At 42.0% G+C, this 21527-nt stretch overlaps 1 protein-coding gene across 1 annotated transcript in view; it reads right to left on the bottom strand.

The window, feature by feature from the left end:
* Positions 1 to 21527, bottom strand: part of LOC122555663 (rho guanine nucleotide exchange factor 26-like) — a 117189-nt gene that overhangs the window by 33650 nt on the left and 62012 nt on the right. The window contains exons 6-7 of the mRNA XM_043701659.1: positions 18942 to 19096; positions 2175 to 2384 (exon numbers count right to left, since the gene is read on the bottom strand). Of these exons, the coding sequence (XP_043557594.1) occupies positions 2175 to 2384; positions 18942 to 19096 (365 nt within the window). The remainder of the gene's footprint in view (positions 1 to 2174; positions 2385 to 18941; positions 19097 to 21527) is intronic.

Here is a 21527-nt window from a genome sequence, read left to right on the forward strand (position 1 = left end):
TGAGTTTTCTGCTTCATTGATACAGTTGTCTTTCTTGACTTCCCTTGTTCTAACTTTCCCTCCAATTTCCTTCTTAAACATCCAGTTTGTCCCCTCCCCCCCGCTACTTAGTTTAAACATAGCTGTGTTGCAGTAGAAAACCTGCCTGCCAGAATGCTGGTCCCTAACCTATTAAGGTGCAAACCGTCTCTCTTGTAGAATTTAAGCTTACCACAAAATATACTCTAGTGATCCAAGAATTTAAATCCTTGCTTCCTGCACCAGTTCCCCAGCCACACGTTCAAGTCCATTACCTCCCTGTTTCTGGCCTCACCAGCCCGAGGAACTGGAAGCAAACCCGAGATAACCACCTTGGACGTCTTGCTTTTCAGCCTTCTTCCTAGTTCTCCGAAGTCCCGCTGTAGTATGTTCCTCCTCTTCTTCCCGACATCATTTGTGCCAACATGTACCACCACCTCTGGCTCTTCACCCTCGTCCTTGAGGATTTCCTGCACTCTGTCTGTGATGTCTTTACCCTGGCACCAGGAAGGCAACACACCATCCTTAAGTCCCATCTGCTGCCACAAAAACCCCGGTCAGTTCCTCTCACGATGGAGTCCCCTATTACCACGGCTCTGTGCGATGTCCAACTCTTCCGCTCTGCATCTGCGCCAACTTTTGATTGACAGACCTGGCCGCCGTGCGAACTGGCAGTGTCATCAGTCCCTACTGTTTCTAAAAGCTTCAACTTGTTCCTGACAGGTACTTCTCCTGGGGTCTCTTGCACCTGTCTTCTCTCTGCCTTCCTCATCGTCTGCTCTCTTCTGCTCTCTTCTGGCACACACCCACACCCACTCTAATAGCAATCACTTACCTTCCCGACCGGCTTTGCGCTCCGCCTGAACTTCCCCCCAGCTTCCGCCGCTCTCTGCTGTGAAAATCATTTTATAACTAGACTATTCAGCCCTTTGGGCCTGTTCCTGCTCTTTGAGAGAGCTATCCATGAGTCCCTCTCCCCCTGCTCTTTCTTCATAGCCCTGCAAATGCTTTATTTTCAATTATTTATCGAATAAGCTACTGATATTCAAATTGTTTCCATCATCACTTTCAGGGATTGCATTCCAGAAGACAGTCACTCACTATAAAAGAAATAGTCCCTTCATCTTTGACTTAGTTTATTTTGCCACTGACCATAAACCACTATCTTCTGATCCTTCTGCCATTCTTTCATTTTAAGACAGCATCCAGGGTAGTGAGAGGGAAAGGCCAAAAGTAGACTATCTAATCACTTTCTCCTGTCAAGTCAGTGTTCTGGAGGAAAGGGAAAGAAGGGGCCGTTCCAAAATTATGACCTTAAAAGGTCCTTGTAGAAACCCTGTTGACTGGAAGTTCTGAGTCTTAAAGGAATGTGCCAGGGATCCTGGGAACAGGATTTAGATATAGCCAGAGATGTCTCAGTCTTTGGCTGGGAAGAGGCATTGTGGGTCCAATCTTTTTGCATGGTTGGCTGATACATTTGTTCCAATGAACCAGCCCCACATTCCTCTGACAGAATTGGTGGCCATCATTGACTGGGAGACATACTTGCACAGGGTGAGTGGGCCCATCACGGCATTGTTCTCTGTGCCTCTGTACAGTGCTGATCTGCATTGCAACTTTTATTGTAATAGACAGCTTTATCATGGTAAAACATCCTCAAGAGTGCTCATAGAAACAATGTTGAAGCTGAGCCAATTGAGGAACTGTTTGGTCTTTATTATTAGTGGGAGTGTAGTGTAAATGATACTGGCCTAGTAATCCAGAGGCCCAAGCTAGTTTCTGGGGACTTGCGGACAATTTGACTTTTTAAAAAAAGTTGGAATTTAAGCAGAAATTTGGCCTATTCGCAATTCTGTGCTGATTGTCATAAAAAAACCATCTGTTCATTAGTGTATTTCAGGAAAGTTAATCTGTTGTCCTTACCTAGTCTGGTCTATATGTGACTCCAGACTCACTGCCCTCTTAAATGGTTCCAGTTAGCCAGTCAGCAGTAAATGCTGACCCCCCACAACCCGTGAATGAATAATATTTCTTTTAAAAATGACCAAATGCTCAATCAAGTCACTGGGTGGAGGTGGGAGTGGGGATGGTCACAAAGGGACCTGAGAACCAGGAGGAGGAATTTACAAAGTCAAAGCCAGAAGGGATTTACTTACGGTGATTCTGCTCCAAACACCATCACGACCTTCTCTCCGGCGTGGTTACTCAGCATGGTGAGCCGAAAGAGGTGGTTGACAGAACTCTGCCGGGAATACAACATGCCTGAAGCAGTCTTCATAGGAGACAGATTCAGTTCCTCAGCCTCACAGGGCTCCACCTGGAGTTGGTCTGTCATGGCATAATCAGTCACACTGTAGCTGTCCTCACTAGAACAACATAAAACACAAAAAAAATCATTACAGACACAAAACAGCAATGTAACCTCAAATAAGACTTCTCCTCCCTCCTCCTGCACTCCACCCAAACTCCCACCCAGGGGTCCAGAATCCCAATGAGGTATAAATTTATCTTAACTAGCCATTTCCTGATAGCTCATTTCCAGTTTGATTTACAGCAAACTTTCTATTATCCAGCACCTATGGTACCAGGCATGGGCCAATTGATCAAGAGGTCTACATAATCGATGTAAAAATATAAAAAATAACAGAAACATTGTGCAACAGGTATACACATCACTGTTATACTTTACTTACAGCATGAATCACTTGAATAGTAATGCAACTTTGCCTGAAATAAAACTTGCCAGTGGAGAACACTCTCACCCTTACCGTCAAGAACAGCGCAGAGGGCGCAATAATGCAGTAAACGTCCCCTACTTCAATTGTATGCTTTGTGCCAATTCATAAGATGCTAGCTAAAAAAAGGTTTGTTGTATTTGGGAAGGTTCTCACCCATGGGCAAGATGCTTAAGGATTCATACCCCATCTCAGGGGTTTTAGACCTGGGCTCCAAGGATGACATAATGAGGGCCAATTTGCCTAGATTAGCTTTGCATGTGGAAGATCAAAAGGTGATTTAACTAAGATGTTTAAAGTGATTATAGAGATAGAGAGAATCATTTGATGGTGAAGCCCTGAACAAAGCAACAGAATCTTAAATGTCTGAATAACAAGGACAGCTACGTAAGGCTCCTACTCATCAACTACAGCTCCACCTTCAACACCATAATCCCCTCCAGACTAATCTCAAAACTCTGAGACCTAGGTCTTGGCTCTGCCCTCTGTAACTTGATCCTCAGCTTCCTGACCCAGAGACCTCAACCAGTGAAGATAGACAACAACACCTCCTCCGCGAGAATCCTCAACAACAGTGCCCCACAAGGATGTGTACTCAGCCTCCTACTGTACTCCCTATTGACCTACAACTGCGTAGCCAAATTTTGTACAAATGCCATCTTCAAGTTTGCTGATGATGCCACCATTGTAGGCCAGGTTTAAAAACAACAATGAGTCTAAATACAGGAAGGAGATAGAATGCTTGGTGTTGTGATGCAATGGTAACAACCTCTCTCTCAATGTCAGCAAAACAAATGATCATTGACTTCAGGAAGAAAGGAGGAGAACATGCACATCAGTGGAGCTGTGGTGTAGAAGGTCAAGAGTGTTAAATTCCGAGGAGTGATGACAACCAACAATCTGTCCTGGATCATCCACTTTAATGCGATGGTCAAGAAGGCACAATGACACCTCTTCTTGCTCAGGCGGCTTGGGAAATTCAGCATGCCAGTAAGGAAGCATACTGTCCAGGTGTATAATGGCCTGGTACAGCAACTGCTCTGCCCAGGAGCGTAACAAATTACAAGAAGGTTGTGTGCACAGGCCAGATCATCACAATGCTGGTAATACGCTCTTCCAATAACTTCCATCAGGCAGAATATGCAGAAGCATGAACACACGTGACAACAGGTTCAAGAACACCTTCTTCGCTGCTGATCTGCCGACTGGACTTCTCTAATTTCAAATCTAATGTTGACCTTGCTTTTGTGCATCTCCTATGCTTTGTATGCCTCGTCCTGTCTAAGCACCTTATGACCTGTGCATCCTTGTTTGTTATGATCTGCCTTTACTTCTCACAAAGCAATACTTTTCAATGTACCTAGGAACATTTGACTCCAATAAATCAAATCAAATCGAAACAAAAGCCAAGTTGTTGCTGTGGGGAAGCACTCCTTCACACAATGGGCATTGGTGAGCTGTTTCCAGAAATTTTCAGAACTGAGGTAGTCGTTTCTTTAGCAGATATGGATATTAAGTTGTAACAGGAAAAAGGTGAGTCGATAGAGCGAAGACGCAGATTAGCTGCGATCAAATGAGTGGGAGTCAAGCTTGAGAAGTTCATGCTGTTTCTGTGATTAAAGGTTACAACCAGAGACACTTGTTTTCTCTCTCTACAGATGCTGCCAGAACTGCTGAGTATTTGTAACATTTCCTGTTTTCTAGTTTGCCCTGCAGCAACATCGCTGGATTGAAACATGGGTATGGAGTAGTTTTGCACTTTTCAAAGGGCCACCATGAATCCTGTGATGGCTCGATGTGCTGAGTACTTCCATAAAGGTGGCAAAGTTGAAGGAGACCCTCACTGGCTGAAACAAAGTCAATGTGAAGTCAGAAATGCCAGTATGATTCAAATTGTTTGAATGCTCTTGTTTAGTACTGTAGTTATTTCACGTTGTTTCATTTTGAGAGTACCGCAGCTATAATCTCAACTCCTTGCCAAATTCTGGGCCGCTTTGACCAATTATGAATGACTTAAAGGTATCAGATCATAAACAGACACCCATTGATGTAAAACAGCTTGCACTGGTCAAGGGGGTTGGGCTGGATGGTCTGTGTAAATTGCACTCTGTGAATGTCTTTGTCTCTGGGAAATCCCTGCAGTTTCCAAAAAGCACAAGAATGAAGGGTGCAAAGGAGAAATTGTTATCTCTGTGAAAATGTTTATCTTTTACTGAGCGTTTGACAAGAGCGATAAACGCTGACAACCTGAGGAGATGCAAAAGGTTTGCATGTCAGAGGCGGGTGCTGCTGAATGAAGGTTGTACATTTTTTTAAGAGAAGTGTTGTCTTGTTTGCAAAATGGACTATGGTGGTTCCGAGGAGGGATGAGTAACATGACTGGGCCAATAACTTCTCCTATAGAGCCTTGGTCCGAATTTTGACCAGAATTTGTAAGTTTGAGGGAGCACCCTTCTATGACAGTTCTGCTCAAACTGAGTTGGGTGCATTTTACAGCAGCAGCAAAATCAAATCCAGCGCACAAAGCCAACAGCTCAAAAGCCAATGAAAATCTTTTTTTTTTGCAACATCCAGGCAAGATGAACAGCCAATTGATCAAACATCATCTGAGCCATCCCCAGGCCATTTTGTTTCACTCTGCAGCTGCGGCTTCATTATATGTGACTGGTGGACATTGGAAGGTTTTGCTCTGCATGACTGAGATGTAGAAGAAGATATTACAGTTTTCAGCCAGACTGTGAAGTATTTTCAAGTTGGACTCCGAGTTAATTGAAATGAGTCACGTGAAGTGAGTATTGATTCAGTCCACACTGCTAAATTTCTGGTCATGAGCTGAAGCTGAAAATTAAAGATTTCTCCAAATGCTCCCTAAAAATAAGCTCAATCAGCATCTGTGAAGACAGCAACAGAAACATACATTTACATAACACATTCCACTACATTCAGTCTCAATTTTGTTTCAGTTATTGTTGAAATGTAAGAAATAATGATGAACAATGTACACAACATGTCAAAGGCAATAAAAATGTAATATTTTTTGTTAGATTTTCTTGGAGAAAGGATGCAATACTGACTGACGTTTTGAGTTGCTAATGTGTCTCAGTCTGACCTTTTGGTCTGGATTGACCTTAAACCCATTACCAACCATCTACATTTTAAATCCAGCTGAGACATTGAATCGTACAGTCGCATGCCGATCTCTCAATTCCACTAAGAGTTAAAGGTTGAAAAGGAAAGATGTGGCACTTATATCACCACTTCCATATCCTCAGGCTATTCCAAATTACTTGTCAGCAAATTCAGTCTGAAGGATAGTCACTGTGATATGGGAAGAAGTTATGTTTGCTATGGGGAAAGAGGAAAAAGGGTGCCATAAGTCAGTTGGTGGAATTTAAATTCAGTTTAATGTAGAATTGAAAGCTCGACTCAGTGGTGATGCATTGAAGTTACTATTGTTCCAAAACTCCATCTAGTGCACTAATGTCCTTTTTTTTATTCATTCACAGATTGTGGGCGTCACTGGCTAGGCCAGTATTTAATGCCCATCCCTAATTATCCAAATGGTAGTTAAGAGTCAACCAAATTGCTGTGAGTCTGGAGTCACATGATTCCATTTCATGTCTGGTTCCATTCCTGATGAAGGACATTATGCCCAAAACGTCGATTCTCATGCTCCTCGGATGCTGCCTGATCTACTGTGCTTTTCCAACACCACACTCTCAACTCTGATCTCCAGCATCTGCAGTCCTCACTTTCTCCTGGAGTCACATCGGCCAGACTAGGTCAGGATGACAGTTTCCTTCCCCAAAGGTTATTCATGAACAAGATGGATTTTTTTCTGACAATCGGTAATGGAATTCAGTAACGCTTAATTCTGAATTTTTTTTTAATGTAATTCAAATTCCACCATCTGCCATGGCCGGATTCACACCCAGTTCTCCAGAACATTACCTGGGTCTCTGGATTAACAGTCCATCGATAACACCACTAGGCCATCTCTTTCCCTTTGGGGTCTGAGCAGACCTTGACTGGTCTGCTCAATATGTGACTCCAGACCTACAGCAATATGCCTAACTCTCCACTGCTTACTGAAATAGACCAGCTAGGCAATTAGTTCAAGGGTTATTTACAGATGGTTATTTAGAGAAGGTCAACAAAGGCTGGCTTTGACAATGACACTTACATCCCTTGAAATAACTTTGAAAAAGAAACTAGCTCTACCTAAAGGAGAAACTGAGACAACACACTGAATGGTTGCCTCCTATATCAGGAGAAAGTGAGGTCTGCAGATGCTGGAGATCAGAGCTGAAAATGTGTTGCTGGAAAAGCGCAGCAGGTCAGGCAGCATCCAGGGAACAGGAGACGGCGGAGTTGAAGGAATTGGGAGAATGGGATGGCGTTTTTACAGGGGGCAGGGTGGGAGGAGGTGTAGTCCAGGTAGCTGTGGGAGTCGGATTCCTGAAGAAGGGCTTATGCCCGAAACGTCGATTCTCCTGTTCCCTGGATGCTGCCTGACCTGCTGTGCTTTTCCAGCAACACATTTTCAGCTCTGGAACACTATCAATTTGGTATGCCCAAAACTGCTGGTCTCCACGTGTGAAACGTTGCCCTTGACTGAGTATTGCAGACCAGCACATTCCCAAGGTGTAGGAGTATGTACTGAGTGACCCACTAATGCTTGAAGTAGCCACCACAAGGGCACAGTGGGAAAGGTCTCAGTCTAAGGTCTTTCAGCTGTAGTGTACTGAGAGGCTGGGAACTCACAGAATCCCTCAAGCTATTTGCTTGTAATGGAATATATATGGTTAATGTCACATTTAGTTGAATTAAGAAAAGTGATAGTTTTATTGTATTTTCCATAATGACCAATTTGAAATGTCTTGCAATATATTTATAGATATTTTATGTATACATCTCATGAATAATTTTGTGTATATTTTTGCAAAAAACATGCCATTTGAAGGGAATAAAAGGAACAATCAGACAGATAAGCTGCCTTCTCAAACTTGGAGTGCATCAAAATTGCAATGACATAATATTTAAAGCCATTTCCCATCCTTCAGAAAGTAAAAGTCTCCCTCAAGTTAAATTTATCATTTAAAAACATTCCCTTTAACAGTGAATGAAGTAGACAGTTCACAATTGCCATGCAGTGCTCTGAGACAAAACTAGTGATTTTTTGCTGCATTTTTCTCTGAACACCTCAAGGAAGATGCAAATGTTATTGATGAAATCTCTCCAGGAATTGTACACTTACTCCCCCAGACACCACCCCTCCCTACCCTCACCCCAGTTTGTGGCAATGGTAGTGGACAAATCTGACTTTTAGAATTGAGATAAAAATACAGAAACAGTGTAAAACTAATTGTTGACTCATGTTGAATCCAAATCTATACCATGGTCTTTTGGAGCCTACAGCAGGAAGATCCCCAAGCAATTGTTCACATTTCTCAACAGGTTTTAAAATATCCCACTTTAAAATATACTGGTTGGTTTTGTACAGTTGTATTGAAAATCAGAACAATTGCTTACGCGCATAATCCCAAAAATATTCCATTAAGATGCACATCGAATATACACCTGAATATCTAATTACTTAGAAATAATCTGCACTAATGTAGCAACTTTCACATCCTGCAGAGGTTCCAAAATGCTTTCAGTCAATGAAACTGTTGCATAGTGTAGGAACTACAGAGGTGGTAATGTTACTGGAGTAGTAATCCAGAATCCTAGGGATATGGGTTCAAACCTTACTGTGAAATCTGAATTTAATAAAAAATGGAATTGAAAAGCTCGCCTATTGGTGATGCATATAGCCACTGCTGTTTGTTGCAAAACCCCATCTGAGTCTCTAACCCCCCCTTAGGGAAGAAAATCCATCTTTCTTGCCTAGTCAAGCCTATATGTGACTCCAGACACACAGCCACGGTGCAATTAGGGCTGGGCAATGAATGCTAAGCTGGTTAGTAATGCCCATACCCATGAACAATTTAAAACAAAAAGTCAATTTGTACATTGCAAGCTCTCACAAATAGCAATGCAGTAATGTCCAGATGATCAAATTGAAGTGACACTGACTGAGGCATAAATCCTAGCCAGGAAACTGGGGAGAACTCCTTTTAGAGTCACAGAGCTGTACAGCACAGAAACAGACCCTTCAGTCCAACTCGTTCATACTGACCAGATATCCTAATCTGATCTAAGCCCATGTGCCAGCACTTGGCCCATCTCCCTCTAAACCCTTCCTATTCATGTACCTGTCCTGGTACCTCTTAAATGCTGTAATTGTACCAGAGTCCATCACCTCCGCTGGCAGCTCATTCCGTACACGCACCACCCTTGGTGCGAAAATGTTTCCCCTCAGGTCACTTTTATATCTTTCCCCTCTCATCTTAAACCTGTGGCCTCTAGTTTTGGACTCCCCTACCTTGGGAAAGAGACCTTGTCTATTTACCCTATCCATGCCCCTCATGATTTTATAAATGTCTAGAAGGTCACCCCTCAGCCTCTGATGATTCAGGGAATAAGCTCCATCCTATTCAGCCACTTCCTGTTGCACAAACCTTCCAATCCTCAAGATATTCTTGTAAGTCTTTTCTGAATCCTTTCAAGTTTAACAACATCTTTTCTATAGCAGGGAGACCAGAATTGAACACAGTATTCTAAAAGTGGTCTCACCAATGTTCCATCCAGCCACAACATGACCTCCCAACTCCTGTAGTTAATGCACTGCCTTCAGCAAAATTATGCCATGACATTCTCAAGCAATAGATGGCACCCTCCAACATTGCAGCACTCCCTGACAACTGCAGTGGGGTGTCAATATAAGGTTGTGTGGTTAAATTCTGGATTCTTGCCTATAGATGAAATGCTGTGCAATACTAATGCAATGGACATTATCATTTTCTCAGTGAAATTCCTTCAACTCCCACCCAACGTTAAATCCATGTGTGTGATATATAAGTCCCTATATCTAGTCCGATAGACCAAGTTTTATGGTACTCCCATTGTTCCAGACACCAGAGCAAAAATTTCCAACATTTTTAGTGGTGCATAAAGTATAGCTGGAAATTATTAAGTACTACAGTGAAATTGTAATGTCAAATTCAAAACAAAAATCTGTATGAACTTTCATTATTCAGGCTCTTTGAGGTTATCCATTATATGGTGCAGTTTAAGAGTTTAAAATAACATTGACAACAATGAAACTCCAGTTCTTCTTTACTGCCTCATTAATCTCTTTGCTTCATTGCTTACTCACAATTTTTAAGGCTATTTTAAGCACACCCACCTAGCATGATGAGGGTGGTCTCCCAGTGGAACCCTCCTTTGACGCTTAGTCTTTTGCCAGGTTCGATTGACTCTGTTCTCCTATCCCAATGGGTTGTTTTAGCCTAACGTTAAAGGCGAATTCCTTCCCACCACAATTATCAATCTACAGTGTCAGATAATAGTCTGATATTTAACAGTCAGCCATGATTTAAGTGGTAGCTCTCTTCAACTTGCATCAGCACTATCCCAATCTGAATACTTAAGAATACAGTCTAGACTTCAATACAATACTGAGGGAACACTGAAGCATTGCAGGTCTTTCAGATAGAATAATAAACTATTGTTCCTATCTGCCCTCTTACATGGCCATCAGAAGTCCTTTGGCATTATTTCAAAGATGAATAAAGGGGTTCTCACTAGTGTCCAGGCCAATATTTATCTTTAAATTAACCGTTCAAAGAGAAGTATCTGTTCATGTATTGTATTACTACTTGTGGGTCTTGCTCTGAGTCATATATCACAAATTACAACAATGAGGCGGACTCAAAAATTCAAAAGCTGGTGCTAAAGGCTTTTGTACGTCGGGGTTGTGAAACATGTGACAAAAATCAATCGACTTCCTTCCTTTCCATTGTCCACCCCATCATTCTAGGCCTTCACTAGCCCAACTGCCCAAGATTTAGCCAGTCATCAGTGTTTATCATTCAGTTACACCAATGCTCTCGCTTCCTACCTTCCGTTCAGAAACACGAGCACATCCAAAACTTTAATGCCTGAGTGGTAACTTAAACCAAAGTACACTCCCTCATGTACAGGCAGTTCTGCTATAATGGGACAGTTCCGTTCTCGTGCAATCCCATTTTTAAGAAAATCGCGTAATAGCTGCACCATTTAAACTAATGGGGCTGGAATTGCGTTATAATCAATACATGCTTTAAAAGTTTGCATTTTAGAAACAGTCTCTCCACTTCTTCAATCACGTTATAGCGCATTTGTGTTAATGAAATGTACTGTGTACTTGATAATCCTTGTCCAGTTGAGCCTCACATTTAAAATTCTCATCTGCAAATTTTCCAATTCCTCAACTGCGTTAGCCCTCCCTTTCTCAAGACCTGGACAACATTCAGGTTCTGATGATCAATGACATGAGCATTCACACAGCACAAGTACCAGCCAATGACCAAAAAAGGTTATAACCATCATCATTAACAATCAATGGCATTAGCATCCCTGAATCCCCATTATCAACACCCTGGGGATTACCACTGATTATTAATTGAACTGTACCAGCAATATAAATGCTGTGGCTTTAGGGTGTAGGTTTACTCACTGAGCTGTAGGTTTGATATTCAGACGTTTCATTACCTGACTAGGTAACATCATCAGTGGCGACCTCCAAGTGAAGCGAAGCTGTTGTCTCCTGCTTTCTATTGAAATGTTAGTCCTGGATGGGGTTCCTGGGGTTGTGGTGATGTCATTTCCTGTTTGTTTTCTGAGGGGTTGATAAATGGTATCTAGATCTATGTGTTTGTTTATGGTGTTGTGGTTGGAGTGCTAGGCCTCTAGGAATTCTCTGGCATGTCTTTGTTTAGCCTGTCCCAGGATAGATGTGTTGCCCCAGTCGAATTGGTGGTTTCTTTCATCTGTGTGTAGGGCTATGAGGGAGAGAGGGTCGTGTCTTTTTGTGGCTAGCTGGTGATCGTGTATCCTGGTGGCTATAACTGCAGGTTAGCAATTGGAAGTTCTATAGCAAGTAACTCACCTACTATCTTCACAAAGCGTGTCCAGCAATGCAAAGTCAAGACAGTGATTAAATGTTCTACACTTGCCTCGGTGGGTGCAGCTCCAGAAATGCTCTAGAAGCTTGACACCACCAAGACAAAGCAGCCACTTGATTAGCAACCCATCAAATCCATCAAAACCCCATACATTCAACTTTTACTCCCTGTGCCACGAGGTAGAGTTACAGCAGCGTCTATCGTTTACAAGAATCACTACAGCAAAGCACCAGGCCTCCTTAGACTGCTCATTCCAAACTCATAACTTCGACCATTTAGAAGAACAAGGGCAGTAAATAGATAGGGGCACCATCACCTGCAAGACTCCTTCAAGCCACTCACCAACATGACTTAGAAATGTAAATGTCACTTGGTCAAAACCATGGAACTCTCTCCCTACAGCATTTTGGGTTTACCTACACTAAATGGACTGCACCAATTCAAGAAGGCAACTCACCTTTACCTTCTTGTGGGAAATTTGTGATGGGCAATTGAGGGGAATTAGGGATAGGCAATATATGCCAGCAAAGCTGGAGTAGACAATTTAGGATCATAGAATCTCTACAGTGCAGAAAAAGACCATTTGGCCCTTCAAAGTCTGAATCCCATCAGAAGAGCATCCCACCCAGACCCACTACCCACAATCGTTTGATTCTAGATTCAATTGATTGGTAGGCCGAGCTACCCAAGTAGTGCAGGCCTGGTCTCCCAATTCTATTAGATCTCTGCATTTCGAACTAAAGAGAGGAAGATGTTACATTCATACATCCACAAGAGGAGGCTGTGCTGCAGTCGTGATGTCACTAGTGTAATCATCAGAACCCCAGGCTAATGTTCTGGAGACACGGTTCAAACCCCACCATGGCAGATGGCGACAATTGTATTAATTAAAAGTATGGGGGCAAATCTGCTTAATGGTGACCATTGTTTTAAAAGCCCGACTGGTTTATTTTTTTTTCTGGAAGGAAATCTTCCAACCTTACCTGGTCTGGTCCACATATGTTTGCAGATCCACAGCAATGTGGTTGACTCTTAATTACCCTCTCAAATGGCTTGGCAAACTGCTCAGATGAACAGGCAATGGGAGAAGGGTAATAAATGTTGGTTCAGCCAACATCTGATGACTCAGTTTAAAAAAAAGCAAAAAGCTTTCACATCCTTAGGACATTCCAAATTAATGGATTCCTTTCAAAATGTTGTTCTGCAGGGAAACATGGTCATTTTCATACAGAAAGGTCTCAGGATTAGCCAATGGACCAGTTAACTGTTTATTTGAATAGTTTTATTTGAGGCAGGATTATTGAGACTCTTACATGGCCTAGATTGACTGTCTCATATCACACTTGAGTTCTGTATAGTTGAGAATGGCCTCATTCTGGTGTGGGTTCGCAAAGATGGAAAGTCTTTGCATTGACACAATGGCGGAGATACAGTAAACAATGTGTACACAGCAAGATTTCAGATACGACAATCTGAAAAATTACCAGAGAGCATGTCTTCAAAACACTGATCATAGCCATGATGTGGAGGAGCTGGTGTTGGACTGGAGTGGACAAAGTTAAAAATCACAAAATACCAGGTTAGAGATCAACAGGTTTATTTGAAAGTACAAGCTTTCGGAGTGCTGTTCCTTCATCAGATAGCTAGTCAGGCAGGATCATAGGACACAGAATTTATAGTAAAAGGTCAAAGTGTCATACAACTTGAAAGAAACTCTGAGACTTACATATTAATCAATCGAAATCTGCATTCCCATTCTAAGTGATTAAAGACTTAACAGGAATCTAAGTTTGTTCAATACATCACATCAGTTGTATGACACATTGATCTTTTACAATTAATTCTATGATCCTGCCCTACTAGCTATGAAATGAAGGAGCAGCGTTCCTTTCAAAAGCTTGTACTTTCAAATAAGCCTGTTAGACTATAAACTGGTGTTGTGTGATTTTTAACTTGGGAATGTTGGTTGATGGATAAATTCTGACCTTAGATAGCAAGGAGAAATCCATTGTTCCTCCACGTAAATAGTGACATCGGATTCTTCTGCATTCACCTGAGAGGATGACAGGGATTTTCCCAATTTATCATCTGAGAAACCATATCTCCAGATTTTGGAGTCAAGGCTCTGGATGGAGACACACAATCCTCAGTTCAAAGGCTACCATCTGAGCCATAGCTAACATTATTTTACAGTGCTCTCCCAAACCCATAGGTCGCACTCACAAAACATGGCTGTTGCTTTAAACCTAGATGAGAATATAAAGTCCCGATTGAAAGCTGAGTGCAGTACTGAGGGAGTGCTGCATTATTTGAAGAGAGAGGTGAAACAAAATCTGTCACTTCTTGAATCTCAAGGATGGCGATGGCACCCTTTTAAAGAGGAGGAAGGGGCTATCTTCGAGGGCATTTCAAACTCAAAAACCAAACAAAGATGTCTGTTTCTTCAGATAGGGGTCTTTATAAAATCAGGATTGCTTCCTCTTTCTCAAGTTTAATAATTTTGTGGAGGATTGGGGCACAGTGCCATAACTGAAAATGCAGTCCAATTTAACTTTTTTTATGCATGTCCTTAACTCTTAGCATGAAAAATGCTAACCTGGTAAACCAGGTGGCCTTATATATTACCTCAACCCAATACAATCGGAAACAGATGTGAAATGTTCACAGTAATTAAAGAGAACAAAGTGAGTAATCTCAAGGAAGGAAGTTTTTCACCACTGGCACTGGTTCCTTTGAGAAGCCAGGCAAGAATGCTGAATGGTTATGTAGCTGCAGAAGTGAAATTCCAAACTTACTGAGCTTTATTTTGAAACTAAGGTCACAAATGTTAAAAGCACTATCATGTTTCCCAATGGAAAAGACATTATAAATGTCCATGACCTCCTGCACAGGAACCATAGACTATGTCCAATATTTAGTGCACAGTGCATTGAAGTCCCATTGCAGTACTGGCAACTTGCACCCATCATTCATTATCGGTTAACACCCAGTACGCCACTCTGGTCAGTCCAGAAATTGGCCCACAAAGAAAGAAGAATTTATTTTCTAAATCCCTTTACCACTCTATTGATGATCAGTGAACTCTCAGTTTCTGATAGGTGCTCCTGATGAACAGCTCCTGAATCTACGCCTTCCCATTCCATCATATGATGGGATCCCACTCCTCATCGTGACATTGATTTATTACCATTTAATTCACAAATAGACCATCAGACTGTGGTGACATCAACCTTTACAGTTTTTCTCCTTCTGTGTTTTCAGTGACCTTTCCAAAGAGGAAATAGTCCATCTCTCACGTAACTTCAAACTGAGGGAGACAGAATCATAAAATCAGAGCCAGGACAACTGGACGCAAAAGCTGGCGTTAACACTTTCTCCTCATGAACAGCAGCAGAAATCAGAAATTCTCTGTTTATAAAACATCTGTCTATCAAAGCTGGAGGGTAATTTTAGGACTGAGATTGATATAGTTTTATTAGATTGAGGTATGAAGGGAGATGGAGTTGAAGTTAAGTCATAAAACATGGAGCTGAGGGGCTGAATGACTTTCTCGTGTTACTAACTTACTGGAATTCCCCACCAGACACCATCGCTGAAGCACAAAATACCCTCAGGAGTTGCAGGGGGTACAAGGAAAAGGCTCTTTACCAGGCCTCTGGAGATCAGTAATTATGGCAGCGTCATCACTACCACCCACACTGTCAACAACTTCAGAAACTCTCAGCAATGCTGTGGCAGTGAACACCAGCCATTACAAAACACTGTTCATATAAATCCAAGTCTGCAGTTATGTTTGTTATAGTTTGGGCAACACTAGCACACAGCAACGAGTGACAATTGGGACACATACATCTGTCAGCTTTCCAAGTTGCTGCAAAACATCTGCTTCTGATCTAGGCTGGATGTTTACTGCATCCACTTGAAAGCAGGCCAGCACGTTTTGAGAAGTAACAGCCTTCCCTTCAGTACATTCGGCTATTTAAAATCTTATAACCTCCCTCTTCCCAGCAGCAATTTTTTTCCTTCTCTTTGCAAGAAAACAACTCCCAGAAATTATATCAGAAAATAAACAATTCTTTAAAAGCACACCTTCCTCAAATTATACAGCCTATATTTACTGAAGCCACTGGTTCTTATTATTCTGCAAGAAGCTTCAGTTTTTTTTAGATTAGATTCCCGACAATATGGAAACAGGCTATTTGGCCCAACAAGTCCACACCAACTCTCCGGAGACTAACCAACCCTTACATTTACTCCTGACTCATGCACCTAACCTATACATCACTGAACACTATGGGCAATTTAGCACAGCCTATTCACCTGACCTGCACATCTTTGGATGGTGAGAGGAAACCCATAGAGACACGGGGAGAATATGCAAACACCACACAAACAGTTGCCCAAGGTGGGAATTGAACCAGGGTCCCTAGCACTGTGAGGCAGCAGGGCTAACCACTGAGCCACCAGCTGAGAGGTTTTTCTGGGAGTTCAGAGTTTCAGTGATTTCAGGAGAGGCGAGATAAATGTTCAGGAATTGTCCTGCTTATCCCTTTGTTTGGTGGTGACATGCAGTGGTATGGATGTTTGCACAGATTAGTTTCAGAATGCCTTGATGGCTCAGGAAGTGAATAGCTCAGCCACACAAGTCAGGTACAGCCCTCTGATTGCCTGGTTTTAATCCGTCCACCACTGAATGCCATACATACAGCTATCTGGGAGGTAAGTCCTAGAATTCACATCCTAAACCTTGCCACGTTTTTATACAGCTCCCTCCACTTTTAAGAAACTTCTAAAAACCCATCTCACTGACCATACATTGTTCACCTGCCCCAAAAAGGGTTTAGATAGGGTTGACCATGAGAACCTTTTTTCACGTATGGAGTCAGCTATTACGAGGGGGCATAGCTTTAAATTAAGGGGTGGTAGGTATAGGACAGATGTTAGGGGCAGATTCTTTACTCAGCGAATCGTGAGTTCATGGAAAGCCCTGCCAGGAGCAGTGGTGGACTCTCCCTCTTTATGGGCATTTAAACGGGCATTGGATAGGCATATGGAGGATAGTGGGCTAGTGTAGGTTAGGTGGGCTTGAATCGGCGCAACATCGAGGGCCAAAGAGCCTGTACTGCGCTGTATTCTTCTATGTTCTATGTAAAAGCTCCTTATGAAGCTCAGTGTCACTGTGTTTCTGGTAATGTTCCTGTGATGCCCCTTGTGACATTGTACTATGATTAAACGGATGATATAAATGCAACTTTGTGTTATGGTAGCTCAGAATCCAATTCCTGATCTGTGGTGGAAGAAATCTCTGTGCTCCTGAAATGCTCGCTCAGCTCACTGCTCTGATTTTCGTTTATTTATTCCTGGGATGTGAGCCATATTTTCTGCCTAGTTCTCCTGCAAAGCTAGTAGTGGTGAACCTTTGATTGATGTATTGTTGTCAGTTGTTTTGAGACACAGTGAAAAGTGTTGTTTTGCGTACTCTACAAGCAGCTTGTACCATACAAAGTGCATCAGGGTAGCAAAACAGAGTACAGAATACAGTGTTACAGCTGCAGAAAAAAGTGCAAAGAGAAAGAGAGAGGTCAGAATTAACATTTGACAGGTTTGTTCAAAAGTCTGATAACAGTGTGGAAGAAGCTGTTCTTGAATCTGTTCGCTGTGTAATCAAACTTTCATATCTTCTGCCCTATGAAAGAGAGTGGAAGACAATATAACTGGGGTGGGAGGGTATGATTATATTGGTTGATTTCCCGAGGCAGCAGGAAGTATAGCTGGGGTCAACAGATGGAAGGCTGGTTTTCATGATGAACTGGGCTGTGTCCACGAACCTCTGGAGTTTCTTGGAGAGTTGGGAAGAGCAGTTGCCAAACCCTGGATGCGGTGATGCATCCAGGCAGGATACTTTCCATGATGCTTTCTATAAAAATTGGGAAGTGTCCTTGTGGCCATGCCGAATTTCCTTACCACCTGAGGAAGTAGAGGCGTTGGTGTGCTTTCTTGAACCTCGTGAGAACTAGTCTTTTTTAAGACGCCACTGTGGGATGTGGGTACTTTTGTGGGTGGCTATTTCCAGAGGGCAATTAAGAGTCAGCTCCATTGCTGTAGGTATGGAGTCACAAGTCGATCAGATAGGGACAGTAGATTTCCATCCCTAAAAGAGGCAAGTGAACGAGTTGAGTTTTTATGACAATGGTGACATTTTTCAGTAGAATGTTGCCAGGGCTGGAGAATTGTAGCTACGAGGAGAGGTTTGGGTTGTTTTCCTTGAAGCAGAGAAGGCTGAGGGGTGACATGGTTGAAGTGTACACAATTGTGAGGGGTAGAGATGGAGTAGACAGGATGAACCTGTTTCCCTTGGCAGAGAGTTCAAAAACCAGTCATCGATTCAAGTTAAGTGGCAGAAGGATTAAAGGGGACATGAGGAAAAAGCTTTGTTACACAGAGGGTGGCGGATGTCTGGAATTCACTATCTGAGCTAGTGGTGGAGACAGAAATCCTAAACTCTTCTAAAAAATACCTGGATCTGCACCTTAAGTGGTGTAAGCTGCAGGGCAATGGCTTCTGTGTAGACAGATGGGATTAGAAAGGGCATCTGGGTGTCAATGGCTCATAATGGACAAGATGGACCAATTAGCCCCCTTGGGTTGTGTCATCTCTATGATTCTATAGTTATGTGGTCAAGATTAGGCATCATTCCAGATTTCACTGAACTCAAATTTCATTGGATTTGAACCCACATTGATCAGGGGCTTGACCATCTGGATCACTAGTCCAATGACAATACATCATACTACTGGCTGTTAAATTAATGTCATGACTAGAGACATGCACCCACATATGTAGGTCACAGAGCAACCCGAAAATGATGATATCCTGTTTTGTTACTATCCAGCAACACTTGTCAGAAGTATGCACAGCATGTGAGACTTTGTTAACTCTTTGTTTATAAATAACCCAATGATACTCACTACAAAGGGTGCTGATCACCTATAGAACCAGTTCTCGATGAGTCAAAACACTCAGGAGGAATGATGGAGATGGGAAAGTGAGAGAGCAAAGGCAAGAGGGGAGAAGGTGAGTAGGGGCAGGGGGATGGTCAGGAGTAGAGGAGAAGGGAGAGTGGGAAACACTAACTTACCTTTTCTTCTTTGTGACAATAAGGACATCATTGAACAGGAAGAAGTACACTTGCTGCCTTGACATGCGTTTGGAAAAAATTCCTGTGTCCTCAACGAAGCCCATGAGCTCACCTCGCTTGGATAAAAATCGAGAGGAAGAGACCAAGGGAAATGGCTAGGGAGAAAAAATACCAGATTGTCAGATCAGATAGAGAGAGAGTGCCAATGACAAGTATTGATGCCATATAATGATTTCCTCCTCCAATCAACAAAAAAGGACATCCAGAAAATTAACATGGTCAGAATGTTCACAATAGGATTTAGCAGGAGCATCTAAATGTCTCCTGTCACTCAACAAATTATCTGTTCAGATCACAGAAGAATTTATTATTTTACTTTTGTAACAGTTGCCTCTGGAAACAGTTAGAAATGCAGTTTCTCAGATAAGCAAGCAACACCTTCAGCATTTTGTCATTTATCATAGGTTTCTGGTATGACAAATCAAACAGTTCCCCTTGCATAAATCCAATTAAACTCAGCAGGATGATGCTGGGCTTTTCATGAATAATGGACAGAGACAACACAATGCAGAATAGATTTTTCCAACCTGCCTGCTGAGATTTAAGAATATCCTGCCTGGGCCTGTCACATAATCGATTGGTAAAATGGCTTTTTATAAAAATTTCATTTTTGTGACATGGTGGGTGTCACCAGCAAGTCCAGCTTCTATTGGCCATTTCCAGTCACCCTCGAGAAAGTGGTGGTGAGTCATCTATTTGAACCACTGTCATCTGCTGGAGATGGCTTAGCTCCCACAGCGAGTCTTTTTGGAATAAATAATATTTATTCATAAAAATATCCAAAAGCACATTCCAAAATATTTCAAATCACACATAATGAAAAATGCAATAAAATGGAACTTTTCTCTGTTGTGTATGTGAGAACAAAATGGCAAGGGATGGAATTCTACACAGTAAGGTCGAGAAGAGAGAGAAGAGACATGGAGAGAAAGAGAGAGAGAGAGAGAGAGAGAAAAAAACAAGAGCCAAAATAAAACGCAGTATGGAAAAAAAGAGGCTAAGAATTCAAGGGCATGAATCAAACAAGGCCACATGTGAACAGGAATAAAGATGTTTAAAAAACAAGCCTTAAGGCCTTGTGTCTTAATACACAATTTACTTTGCAATTAAGTAAATGAATTAGTCGTGCAAATGCACAAAAACAGGTATGATATATTTGGGATTACAGAAACATAGTTACAGGACGACCAGGGACGGGAATTGAATATCCACGGTATTCAGCTTTTCGGAAAGACCAAGAGGAAAATGAGTTGGGGTAGCATTGCTGGTTAAAGAGCACAGTAATGCAAGCATGAGGAAGGATATTAGCTCTGCTGAAATAGAATCTATATGGGTAGTGCTTACAAACACCAAGAAACATCAGTAAACAATAGAGGGGGCTGCATATAGACTCCCAAAATGTGGCACTGACATTAGAGAAGGCATTAAACAGAAAATGGGGATACTAGCAATAAAGGTACAAATGAAATTGCGAGCAACTTTAATTTATAGAAAGATTTGACCTCAATGTGGACTTTCACCCACAAGATGACTCCAGAGCGGTCTCCTGGCCTTGATAGCCTTGAAGGGCAGCCTGAGGTGGTCTGGAGTCAAGGTTCAGTGCAGACTGGAGGTGCCAGCGTGCACTGGGTTGAATGGACTGTTATTCTGAACTTATTATTTCTCTATTTTTCTAATTTATTCCTATAATCTGTAATGCTGGACTTTTTTCTACATTTCTATGTTGCACTCTCATGTGCCTCAATCCAATTGCAATACACCTGTCATTTACAACATACCTTCAGTGACAAAGACACAACCCAAGGAGATCTTGAATTTTGCAGTCCCTTGGAACACTATGGCTGTCAGGCAGGAAATTGCAGGTTTTTGTCTCAACGAAAATGAAAGAACTGCAATATATTTCCAACTCAGAACGGACAACCACTGCAGCATAATCAGTGTACAGAAGTTCTCTGATCAGCACAAGTTGCACTTTTACATTATCTTCCAATCTGGATAAGTTGAGGACTTGGCTGACTGATAGTGCTTAAGGTACAAAGGTTCTATATCAGGCATAGGTCAGTCAGAAAAAAAACAGAATCAAGTTTAAGAAATTTCACTTCATTCTTGATCTTCAAACTGTCAGAAGTGGAGCAGGAAATGGAAAAGATGCCATAAATGTTATGAATGGACTTTATGAGACTGCAAAAGTTTGGGAGGGCTATCGATTTTCTCTAGTACCTGACAGAGAGATACTTTCTGCTTATCGTGTCAAGTGTCATTATTAGATGCACAAAGGCAAGGTGGAGTGGTCTTTGCTGTTCTGTGGTTCCCTTGAAGCTGACATAGAACAAAGATCATATCTACCAGGGATATGCTTGAAATGAAACCACGCTGTGCCTCTGGGTGTGTTTTGTTGGCCAGTGAATAAAACTTTGACAGAATGACTTTGGTACTGGCTTTTTCACTGACATTAAATCGTGAGAGGCTCCCCAGTAGTTGTTGCAATCCCTTTGTTCTGGTATAATGTGGTGTTTGTGTCATGCA

This window comes from Chiloscyllium plagiosum, chromosome 13, assembly GCF_004010195.1.
Source record: "Chiloscyllium plagiosum isolate BGI_BamShark_2017 chromosome 13, ASM401019v2, whole genome shotgun sequence".
NCBI lineage: Eukaryota > Metazoa > Chordata > Chondrichthyes > Orectolobiformes > Hemiscylliidae > Chiloscyllium > Chiloscyllium plagiosum.